At 57.0% G+C, this 12,330-nt stretch overlaps 1 protein-coding gene across 1 annotated transcript; it reads left to right on the top strand.

Moving 5' to 3' along the window:
• The first annotated feature begins 4,356 nt into the window (after positions 1-4,356).
• Positions 4,357-6,649, top strand: TMEM200B (transmembrane protein 200B). Its single transcript, XM_032710028.1, has one exon. It carries the CDS (start codon positions 4,538-4,540, stop codon positions 5,864-5,866), a length of 1,329 nt encoding a protein of 442 aa, XP_032565919.1. The 5' UTR covers positions 4,357-4,537; the 3' UTR covers positions 5,867-6,649.
• Positions 6,650-12,330: the final 5,681 nt, after the last annotated feature.

The raw sequence follows: 12,330 nt of genomic DNA on the forward strand, positions 1-12,330 counted from the left end.
GCGGCGTTGGAGGTTGGGCTGAAAGGGAGTTATTTTTAAGCTCCACGTCTCGGCTCAGACTGTCATTCCCATTCTCCCTACCTTCCCAGTGGGTGGGAGAGCAGGGGGGGCTCCAACAGCTCAGCACAGCCTTGGACCCAGAAGGTCTTGGCTGCCTGGGTCCCTTTTCCCTGCCAAGGGGGAATCTGGGGGAGCTCAGACCCCAGGAGCTTGGCCATCACGGGCTGCCTGGGGCTTGGATGAGGTGGAGGGGGCTGTACTGTGCTCGGTGCTTTGGGGGTGGCTTTTGGACACTCCAAGAGCTTTGCTGTGTGATTTCAAAATCCATTTATTCCCAAAATCAGGAGAGAGGCTTTAAAGTCACAATATTTTAGGAAAAGAAGAGAAAAAGGAGGTGCTTTCTGCTTGTTGGGCGTTTCTTGGGTGTTTCTTACATCTGGGGCAGGTCCCCGGGGTGATGCCCTGCAGAGGACCCACAGGATGGGATCCTGGGTGCAGGATGGGATCATAGCCTGGAGCAGGGCAGGACAGCAATGGGAATATTCTCTCTGGGGAGATGCTGGGTGTTAAATCCCTGCTGTGTAGTGGAAGCTGTCCCACACCAAAGCCCTTCCCAGGTGTGAGCCAAGGAAAATATAAAGCTCCTGGAAGGATAACAGGTGAGGGGGATAAACCTGCAAGGGGAAGGCTCTCAGAGCTGCCCTTGGCCCTTTTCCATGAGGCAGCTCTCCAGCCCATCACCGAGCTGGGTGGCACCTCCTGTGGTACAACACCAGGCTGGCACCACCAGGCACAAGCATTGCCCCTTACTCCTTGTCCAGAGGGAGATTTGGAGGCAAAATGTGATTTTTGGTAGCCTGGCATGATGCAAATTCAAGCTGGCAGCATGGCTTCGGCAGGGGCAGAGCATCCTTGGGGCACCTACAGGAGGGACCCTTCCCAAATTCCACTTTACCTCCATCCAGCTCTGCTGCTGTTGGACGTGTTGGGATTTAGTGTCAAATTTTAGGAGCATCAGTCTGCGAAGGCGGAGGGAGAGGATTGAGGTGGGAGGGTGGAGCCACCGAAGTGACTTCGTGATGGGGGGGATTGCAGAAATATTTGGGTTTATTTTAATGCCAGGCTTATTGCAGGGATTGGGAGCTTAACCTGGCAGCAGAGCAGCGCTTCATCCCGCTCTGGATGGCATTTCCAGCTCCACACTGTCATTCCATGCTGGCATTCCTCTCCATAGGGAACCAGAGCCTCAAAGCTGGTCCCGGTGAACCGCTGCCTGTGGGCTGGAGGGAGGTGCCTGGGAATACCTGCCTGTCCCCCTGTCCTGGTAGCACCCCCAGGACCCCCATTCCTGCACTCCAAGCTGTGTCTGATGCTGCTGCTCTGACGTTGGATGGATCCATTCCCGGGAATGCCGCAGCTGCGGGGTGCAGGAGGGGATGGCAGCGCTGGGTTTTGTATTTCTTTTCTTTTTTTTTTATTATTTCTTTTTTTTTTTTTTTTTTTTTGGAAAGGGCTTATATAACCTTGGGGATTCTATTAATAAAAATAATGGTTTTGAACTCTGGGAACAACCAGCCCCAGCAATGAGCAAGGAAATGCTCCAAGTTCAGAATGCAGCAGAAGGGAGATAAGGGACAGGCATTCCTGGCAGGAATAGTGGCCAGGGGCTGAGCAGAGGGAGAAGGGATTCCCTGCCTGAAGGCAGATCATCAGGATTTTCCTGTGCCTCCTGTCCTACACCTCCCAGTGCCCAGGGAAAAAGAGAGAAGGTGGGAAGGGGGTTGTTTCAGCCCCAGTATGGGTATGGACCCCGTGGGTATGGGGTGGGTGAGCACCTCTCATCCTCCTGCACCCGTTTTTAAACATCCCAGATCCCTCAGCTGAACCCCAGGCTGCATCCAGGGCAAAAGCATGGGAAGAGCAGCCCAGGTGAACATCACCTGGACCCAAAGTGTTGCCCAGGATGGGACCTGGGGGATGCTCCTGGGATCCCATGGGTGGGATTTGAGGGATGCTCATGGTCCCCACAGACAGGACCTGAAGGGTGCTCATGGTCCCTGTGGACACTGGCCTTGGCTCCACAGGGGCTTGGGGGGAAGTGTTAGAGGAGGTAACAGCAGGTTTGGGGTTAAAGAGGCACATCTGAGGCTCAGGCCCAAAACAGGAGGTGGCTGTTGTGTGTTCAGTGTAACTTTGGGGTCATGAGCCCTGGGGGGGTTCATGTTCTCCCCCCAGTCAATGCCAAGGAGCCTTTGTTCTGCTCTTGTGATTTCGGGGCTCTTTCTCTTTTTAATCCCTAAGTAGCCAGCGAGGCATATAAAGGATTTGCTATAAAATTAAGAGAGGTTAAAGCCAAGGTGGCAATTAGAGAAAGCTGGGACATAACCTAAATCAGGGCATTTGGAGGCAAAAAACCCACAGCCTTTGGGGTGTGTTCAAGTGTCCAGTTGTTTCCCTTTAATATCAAAATATTTAAAACCTCATTTTTCCATTCAGGGTGAATGTTGCTTTAGGTTTATTGTGTTTCCCCTTTTGCCATGTGGGATTAGCAGCTTGTTTCCCAGAAAGGCTTAACACGCCCCTCAGCAGTGGCCTGAGGTTTGGGCTGGTTTGTTTGGGACTTTATTTTCTTTTTTTTCCCTCCCCTTTAAATCTCCCTTATTCAAGTTGTCACAGCTTGACAGCCTTGTGCCAGGAACACGCTGTCATCCTGAACTCATATCTTTAATTCCTTCCCTCTGATGCTGATAACACCTTAAGATGATTAAGACTAGGAGGGGGGGAAAAGTAATATCTTATTTTTTGCTATTTGGATGCTGACCACTGACTCTCAGCACTTCATTCATCTCAGGAAGTAGAATTGGAGTGGTCACCCCCTTCCTCCCAGGGGTTCTCCTTACGTTTAGTGTCTGGATTTTAATCTGAATATCCATGGCTGGGTGTTGTCCAAACATTTTTCTTGTCCATTGGAGATGCAGTGGTGTGACAAGCCCCCTGCCACAGCATCCCTTGGCTGGGAGCCACCCTGCAGCTCTCTTTGGGATGTTCCCAAGGGCAGCATTCCCATGCTGGCAGTGCCAGGAGACACGGGATTGGGCTCGGACACTCTGTCCTGCTCCAGCCCCAGTGCCAGTGCTCGCAGCAGGAGTGACACGGATTCCTGTCACCATGAGGTTATTTATGTTTTTTTTAAAGATGTTTTTGGTCTGGGACATGTTCAAGGTATGTCTTTGGCTTCCCAGTGTCGTGGGGCACCACTTATCCCGTGCCCAGCTGACGCTTCCTACTGGGCTGGGCACCAGCTGCTTTGGGCAGCAGCTTCCACACCTTTTTGCTCCTCTAGGAAAGAAGGTGCTGGACAAAATGGAACACTGTAAATCCCTGTAAATCCCTGGATGTGGAGCTTTATGTTGGTGTGTGCAAGGGCAGGACCCTGGGGAGGCACTGAGCAGGTCAGGGGAAATAGGAGACAGCAGTAAATTTGGAAAAACATCTCTTTTGGCTTAAATTCCCTGTGTGTGCTGGGTTGGTGGGTCCTGTGGTCTGATGAGTGGCTCGGGGCTGATGGGATGTTGGTTTAGGATTTTAGGTCATGCTTGGATCACAAGTGGGGCATGACCAGGGAGTGGCAGCGCTCGGAGGGCTCCGGGTGTGTCTGTGTCAGACCTTTGGGTTTCCACGGCCTCAGTGTCCCCAGGGGATGAACAAACAGCCCCTTCCCTCACTCCTGTTCAGGGAAACTGGGTGGTGGCACCTTCTGCAGGTGTTGCAGGAGTGGGTGACCCAGGACAGGTCACTTGGGCCCCGATGCCAGCGATGGTTCTGTGCCAGATGTGGCACAGTGGGGTCCCTGCTGTCCTCGCTCTCTGCACAGCCCAGGGGTTTAGAGGGATGAGTCTGGGGGCTTTAGGAGCACCATTGGAGGGGACTCCTCAGCCCTTCACAGCTCCTGAGTGGGGAGAGAACTGACTCGAGGAAAACAGGGAGCGAGGGGGGAGAGCAAAGCTGCTGCTCCCTGACATGGTGTAACCTGCGGGCTCGGTGTCCTTCGTGCTCCCGGCATCCCCTGCTCCTGGTATCCCTGTGTCCACCATGTTCCTGCCATCCCTATGCTCCCACTCTCTCTGTGGTCCCCATATTCCCGACATCCCCGTTCTTCCCATGTTTCTGGCATCCCTGTGCCCCTGGTGTTCCCATGCTCCCCATGTTCCAAGCGTCCCCACGTTCCTGGTGTCCCTGTGCCATTCCATGGCCCCAGTACCCCCACACCACCCTGTGTTCCCCATGTTCCCAGCATCCCTGTGCTCCCGGTGTCCCCGTGCCCCTCTGTGCTCCCAGTACCCTTACGCTCCCGGTGTCCCTGTGGTTCCCATGCTCCTTGTGTCCCCGTGCTCCCAGCACCCTCACATTCCCAGTGTCCCCGTGTTCCCCGTGCTGCTGCCATCCCCATGCTCCCAGCATTCCAGGCACACGGACTCTCAGTGACACCTTCTCCTCCTCCCCCCCCGCAGGAAGGGCGGCTGAGCCGGACGAGACGATGACCGTGGAGAGCACGGAGACCAATGGGCCCCTGCGGGAGCCGGAGCTGGGGGGTCCCAAGGCTCCGGTGCCCCCCGTGCCCTCGCGGCGCCGGGGCCGCCGCCTGCGGCGCAAATCCCCCCCGGAGAGCCCGGTGAAGGGGCAGCTCCGCATGCGCTCGCCGGCCGGAGCCTTCGTCATGGTGGGCATCTCGGTGGTCCTGGTGGGCATGACCATCGCCGTGGTGGGCTACTGGCCCCACCGGGGGCACGGCGGCACCGGGGCCGGCGCGGGCAACGCCAGCGTGGCCGGGGACACGAGGAGGGAGGCGGCAGCTGCGCGCCACGGACCCCACAGTGAGAAGCTGAAGCTGATCGGCCCCGTCATCATGGGCATCGGGCTCTTCATCTTCATCTGCGCCAACACGATGCTCTACGAGAACAGGGACATGGAGACGCGCCGGCTGATGCAGAAGGGGCTCTACGGCATGGCCGGGGGGCTCCCCGAGGGCGCCGGCCCCGAGGACGGGCGCTGCCAGCACGGGGATGGCCCCAAGGCCAACGCCGAGTGCGTGGAGGGCTGTTACCAGGTGGACCTGTCCTGCCAGCCCTGCCCCGGCCCTGGCAGCAAGTGGTCCGACTGCTACGGCCCCAATCGGCTCCAGGCCATGGCAGAGTTCCTGCAGCACCCGGCGGGATCCCCCGCGGCCTCCCTGCACAGCCTCCGCTCCGGCGCCTCTGCCGAGGCCAACCTCTGCCTCCCGCGCCGCGCCGGGGCCGAGTCCCTGCTCTGCTCGGCTGTGGGCACCCTGGCACTGCCCGTCATCAAGCTCAACAACTGCCTGCTGGACGCGGCGGCGCGAGGGGCCGGTGGGAGGGTGGGCCCTGCTGAGCATCCCCCCGAAACGCCACGGCCCTCCCGGGCCCCGCTCTCCGTCGGCGAGAGCGTCACAGCGTGTGGCCAGGACTGTGGTGGTGGTGGTGGTGGTGGTGGTGGTGGTGGTGGTGGTGGTGGTGGTGGTGGTCACACCGTCATTGACATGGATGGCGGGTGCCCCGCTGCGGAGCTGGTGGCAGCAGATCTCAGCCCCGACGCGCAGCTCCACACCCCGGGACACTCCAAATCCCTGGACCTCGGCCGGCCGGGGGTGCTGCTGGTGGCCCCCATGAAGGACCGTAAGAACCGGAGCTGGCCCCGGCTGGACCACGTCAGCCTGGCGGGCTACGCCAAACTGGAAAGTACCGGCGAGTCCTCGGACCGGCTGCTGGAGCCCAGCGAGCCCCCGAGCCGGGCAGAGCCCCGGCCCAGCTCCTGGGTGGTGGGCACGGAGCAGGGCACGCAGGTGTGACATCCCTGGGGACCGCGACATCACAGTCCCTCGTCCTGGCCCCCAGAACCCACCAGCGGCCCCGAAAGCCCCTCTCCAGGAGGGGTTTGTTTTTAAGCAGATGCCAAGAGGAAGATCCTGACGCGCCGCTCCCGGGGGAGGACTCGCCTGGGGTGGGATGTCCTTCCCGGTGGATGCCCTTGGCCTTACAAACCCTTCTCCTGGTGGCTTTTCTGGAGGAGCCCCCACTTTAAGACCCAAGAAACTGTGGGATGGGGATGTGGGGGTGAGCGAAGCCTCACCAGCCCCTGCAGCACTTTATTTCGGTGGGGTTGGGGTGGGGGGATGATCTGGGGGGTGGTAGCCACTTGTCCAGTCTCAGTCCACCAGAAAATTTGCTTGCCCAGAGCACGTAAGCCCGACAGGGCTATTAAATATTACCTGGATGCCACGTGGTCCTGCCTCGCCTCCTCCTGTTCCCAAGGGATCCTCAGGGTGGGCAGCGCCAGCAGCAGCCAGTCCAGAGGGTCTCCAAGACCTTGTACCCCCACCCAGGCTGTGCTGGAGAAGGGATGCTCCATAACCAGCTGCTGAATATTTGCAGGATGAGGTGATGAGCTCAAGGTTTGGATTTTTTTTTTTTTTGTAGAGGAGGGATGCCAAAGGGATGCCCAGGGAGCTGCAAGGTGCTGCTGCCCACCCAGAGCGTGGCAATTCCCAGAGCCTGTCTGTGGATCCAGGTTTATTTGTGCTGGTTTTTGGTGGGATGAAGGGTGCAGGAGGAGGGATGTGAAGGGGCAGTGAGGTGGGTGAGTGTCAGTGCTGGTTTTGCCAGGTCCTCTTTGACGCTGCCATGTTATTTGGTGCCCTTTGGATGCAGAACAGGAGCTGCACAGGACGAGGCCGGAGAGGTGGGAGCTGGGGGTTCATCCCATCCTGTTCTGCTCCCTCCAGCTCTGAATGGCTGAAATACGTTTTATCTGCATGAAATATTTGGGATCTTTTATTCCTGTCTCTGCTTCTGCCTCTCTCTGGCCCGAAGTGAGCACAGAGCATCAGACCTTGCAAACTTCGGAGTCAACATCCTTCTCCAGACCAAAACATCCCAGCAGAACGGCTGGGGAATTGCCTTTTCTGGCAAAACCCCCTCTTTTCTCAAAAAGCAACCCCCCACAGTGGTTTTTTTCCCTGCTTTACAAGGAAGAGCTGCCTCTGTTTCCCTCACAGGGAGGTCAGAACCAGCATCCCCCCGAGCAGGGGACAGAGACGGGGCCGACGGCTGCGGTTTGGGGCCGGTTGCATCCCGAAGGATTTGCTGGCAGCGACACCAACCCACAGCTCAGCTCTTTGTTTGGCTGCTGAATCTCAACATTATTTAGGCACTGGTTCAGTGCAACAAACAGCAACAAGAAAAAGTCACCGGCGGGGTCTGCCCTGGAGCAGCATCCCAGGGGAAGGGCCAGGAGGTTGTTTTTGTCCGAAAATAACTTTTTATTTGGGCTCAACCAGCTGCAGCCAGAGCTCAAGCCGGGCCCTGGGCCACGACTCAGGAACCAGCAGCAAGAAATTGGAGCCTGAAGCACCACAAGGAGCTGCACCAGGAGCTACTGGGGGGTTTTGTTTTCATTTTTTTTCCCTTCGGTTTTTGGCTGGGGCTCAGCTTGACTGTGGGAAGTGGCTGGATCACAGGGGAACCTGCCTGGACCACGTGCCCACTCCAGCATCCTCCTCCTGCCCCATCCTCCTCCTGCCCAGCTCAGCAGCATCCTCCAGGGAGGCACTTCTGAGCCACGCTGGGATTGTTTCAAAATGCAAAGCTGCTTGATTAATTAATCTGGCAGGGTGAGATGACCCGTGCCTCCTCCAGGGAGAGCATCATCTGTGCATCCCTCACTTTCAGCTCCAGCTGTGGACACCGTTTCCAGAGAATCTGTGGGATTTTAACAGTGCTGGATTCAGAGGATGGATGCCGTGGATTCTATCCCCACAGCCTGCTGGCAATAAACTGGGCAGGGATGGGGCTGGGTTAGAAAAGAAATTAAAAGAGAAAATAGAAATATCCCCCCCTGGATGGATCCCTTGGCTGACCCTGCTTGGCTACAGAGGTGGGAAGTGAAACCATCCTGGAAGCCTGGAAGATCTCTCACTGTGCAGCCTGATAAGGGCAATGCTGGGTAGTCTGTCCTGCCCAGGAACGGGCTGGATACACTATGGATTAAATATCCAACTGCTCTCACCCACTGGAATATCCCATCCCAGGAGGTGCCCACTGCAGGAGGAGATTCCTGCCAACAGAAGAGGAATTTTACCAGAAACACCAGCAAAGAAAATCAGGGGGTTATCCCAAATACCAACACGTCCAGCCTGGCCAGGACTGACCCCGAGGTCCCTTGGGCCAGAGGATGGACACTGGAGAGCCAGAGACCCCACTAATTGCAGTTACCCCCCCAACTCAAAGGGCTGGTGCATGGCTGTGGGGTAAAATGTGGAAAATGGGTTTGGGGGAAACCACAGCCATAGGCTGTGTGTGGGACAGGTGCCCTGGGAGGGTGCAGACCCCACTGAGGGCTGTAAGAGGGTCTCCCATGCCCAGGGACACCCCAGTAGTGCTGCTGGGGCTCCAGATTTGCTGCTGGGACACCTCCATCCCCCAGGGAGGGGCTACAGGTTGCAGGGGGGGTTATTAACACTCCCCCAAGTCTCTCAAACAGCTCTACAAGGAGCTGGGGCCAGGGACCGTGCAGCTCCAATGGGGCAGGTTTGGTGCCAGCCTTAGAAACACCCTGCAAAGGGGCAAAAAGTGGGGGATGGAGAGAGAAGGGCCGTGCCAAAAAAACGTCAGCTCCAAATAGCAAAGGATCCAGACCCAAACCCTGGAGCACAAGAGCCACTGGCACACGAAATCAGCCACAGCCGGGGACGATCAGCTCCCACCCCACACCTGATGCTGCTCAGCCCTCGGGCTGGTTTGCAGCCCTTCCTGCCCTCCCTCCTCCTCTTCTCGGAGTCACAGTCATGAGTCTGCTCGCCCGAGGAGTCCTTCCTTAAGATTTAAGGTCCGTGGGAAGGCGGGGGCTCTGCTCCGGGCTCTGCCCTTGCAGTACCGCCGGGGAGCGCCGAGGCTGCGGCGTTATTTGGGGTGAGCGATGCCGGCCGTGAATCTGCCGAGGTGTCGGGAAGATGAAGTGTCGGGGACAGTGTGACCTGTGCGAGGTGACGGTGCAGCCCCTCCTGCTTAAAGATGACCCTGGTGGGTGTGGGGAGCTGAAAACCTCTATGACCTTTTGGCAGAGTACATAGGGTGCTGCTTTTTGTTGCTTTGTTTTAAAAAAACCGAGGCAATAATGTGATACAAAAAGCCTCTCTGCTTTGATGAGCCAGCACTGAGCCGAGGGCACCCATCCTGGCACTTCCCAGTATCTGAGGGAGCCGGGATGAGGCTGGAGCTGGGGTGGGTTTGAGGGTAGTTGCTTAATTTTGTTTTTTTTTTTTATTTTCTGTGGGTGTGGGGTGTCCTCCACAGGTTCATCAGCACCCCAGGAGCTGCACATTTCTCCTGCTGCAGAAACGGGCTGAGCAATGTGGGATGGTCCCCCTGGGGCTGGTCCAGGTGGGATGGGGTGAGCTGAGCTCCAAAGCCAGAGTCCCCCCAGTGCTATCAGTCGTTGAGTGGCAGGAGGTGAAGCTCAAATCTCCAGGGCTTTGGCTTGGAGTCTGTATGGAACCACTGGGGGCAAAAAGGGGGAAGGAAAGGAAAGGGAAAGGCAAAGGAAGGGATGCCCACAGACTTGCAGGTGCCCTGCAGTGGTGCTTTCTCGGGGGCTTGGGGATGGAGCAGGAATGAACACAATGCTGTGGGAAGAGAGGTCACTCCCTGCCTCTGGTTTTGACTTTTCCCTCGTGCCTCAATTTCCCCAGTGAAGGAGCTCAGGGCTGGGCTCAGTGTGTCCAACCTGGCCCATTGCAAATGCAGTTCCTCCCTTTCAACCCTATTTATCCCAGACCCTGAATCCCCCTGGGCTCTCCCGGTTGGAAGTGAGGGAATCACTCCCCTGCTGCAATTCCCCCTGGAGCCCTGAGGGCACTGCACTGACCCCCTGAGAACACAAGTGGCTGCTGAGCCCCCGAAACAGGAGGAACAACCCAAAAATAGCCAAGGGCTGGAACAAACTGGAGTTTGAATGGGAACTTTCTCCTCCTGGTGTGACAGCTGCTCCTCTGGGATGGAGATATGAGGAAGGACCAGGGATGAGTGATGAGCTTTTGTGGTTCCTTCTCAAATGATGGGACCTCCAAGAGGGAGGCATTGCCTTTGGTGTGGGATCTGGGGGCTGGAGCTGGCACGGGGCCACCCAGGAGCTGGGACTGGGCCCCCAGGAGCTGTGGGGAGCTGCTGCTGCCTCCTGCGGGGCCGGGACAGGGGCTTGGGGTTTGGGGTTTTATTTATTTGCATCTGCATTGCCATGGTGTTTGTTTGTCTAATATTTTCCCTTGCTTGTAGCCAGGCAAAATGCCACAGCAAAGTTACCACACACACACACACACACATCCCCTGCTCTGGCTGTCAGGGGGGTAACCCTGGGCTTGGGACACCCACCCCGAGGGGCTGGAATGGGGGAGCTCTAAGGAAAAGCCTTTTTTAGGTGTGGTGGTCCCCTGGCTGACGGCCCCAGGGCTCGGTGGCTGAGCAAAGGTTTGTGGTGGGTGTTTGCTGTCCCTGTGCTTGTCCCCTGGGAAAATGAGCTGGAGACACAGTTCCCCTGGGAATTTTGGGTGGGGCTGCAGTGTGACCTGTGCTGGGGGTGTCCCTTCACTGGTGATGGCAACGCTCCTGCCCAGCAAACTGTTGTGTCTTGGGTGGATGGGCCGTGTGGGAGCAGGTCCCACCGATGTCCTTGCAGGGTGTCCATGACAGGGACAGGCTGGGAGCCCCTTGAGGACCATTGTTAGCCCAGTGTCCCCTCACCACGGGGGTCCCAGGGCTGATGATGTTCTTTCAGGCCACACCCCCCTATTGCCATGGGAGCTGGGAGCCGTGGGACGGACTGGGATCAGCTTGGAGCTGCTCCCTGGGCAGTGCTAAAGTGGGGACACAGCTGATGCCCTGGCTGCTGAGCAGGAGACTGACACCCCAAAGTGCAGCTGAGCAGGGGGATGAAGCCATTTCTTGGTTGTTTACCCCAGACACGCTGGGCTGGGGGCTGTTGTCTGTGCCTGGCTGTCACATCACACCAGTGCCTTGTCTGGAGGCACCGGGAGCTCCACAAGCCCCAGCTCCCCAAGACAGGGCTGTTTTTGGCATGACCCTGATGGGGTTGGACAGGGCAGGAGCCACAGCCTGTGCTGGCCCAGGGAGATAATGTGACACACTCAGCTCTGCTGCGGAGCTGGGAGTAAATTATGGGAGTAAATCCCGACCCTGACACGTTCCGGGAAAGCAGCTCCAGTGGTGGCAGATTCCCAACTCTCCAGGGTCGGTGTCTGGGGCTGCTTTGTAAGTTTGGCTTTACAGCATGTTCAGATTTAATACTTGGAGAGTAAACAGGCCTGGGGCAGGGTGGGAGAGGTGATGGCTGTGTCTGGAGCGATGGGAATTCGTGGGGCTTTTAGTATCTGACAGGGGCCATGTCCCCCTTCCCTTTCTGCCTCTTGGGGAACTGAGGCACGGAGGGTGGTACCACAGCAGCCCCAGGGCTGCCCTTGCCCCCAGGGCTGCTCTTCCCAGCCAGTTCCCAATCTCCAGCAGCCCTAACTGGGCCAGCTGGCTTTTGTTCTCTGTCAGGCTGGTGGCCAAGATACCCTGTCAGCTTTCTGCTCCGTGTTTCTGTCCCTCCTAAAGCTGCTGCAGCCAGAAAAAAAAAAAAAGTAAAATGAGATGGGACCAAAAAAATTGATGGATGTGACATTTCCTCCCTGTTCCAGTTCAGTCATGTTCCCTCAGGCTGGGCAGCAGCTGCTGAGCATCAACCTCACCTGGGTGAATTCTGGATCTCAAAAAGGAAGGTTTTTTATCAAGTGATGCTGCTCTAGGAAAAACTTGGACTCTGGGAATCCCTTTTACCTCACCTGGGTGAATTCCATAGCTTCAAAGGGAGGTTTTATATGAAGTGATGCTGCTTTAGGGAAAACTCTGGGAATCCCTTTTGGCCCTTTTGGGGGGGCTTTGGTCTTGCACGTGGCCCCACTGGGAGCTGTTTGGAAGGGTCTGAAGGCACCAAGAGCTCAGGAGAATGCTGGTGGTGGAGGCTGGCACAGGGCTGGAAGAGCCATGGCTGTGTTTGGGGGGGGCAATGGGTCTGGTTTAGGCTGGAAAAACCAAATTACCATGAAGCCAGGTTGGGGAGAAAAATGTGGAGGAGGGTGAGAAGAAGGAAGAAAGGCTCCAGGGCCAGGGAGAGTGTTTTGTTTGAAAATTTATTGAAAAATTCAATACAAGAAGCAATACTGAACACTTAGGTCTGCCTAAACGCTACAGCAACTTTCCC

Source organism: Chiroxiphia lanceolata, chromosome 24, assembly GCF_009829145.1.
Source record: "Chiroxiphia lanceolata isolate bChiLan1 chromosome 24, bChiLan1.pri, whole genome shotgun sequence".
Lineage (NCBI taxonomy): Eukaryota > Metazoa > Chordata > Aves > Passeriformes > Pipridae > Chiroxiphia > Chiroxiphia lanceolata.

Coding starts and splice junctions, on each gene's coding strand:
- TMEM200B (XM_032710028.1), top strand. CDS start 4,538: ATGACCGTGGAGAGCACGGAGACCAATGGGCCCCTGCGGGAGCCGGAG.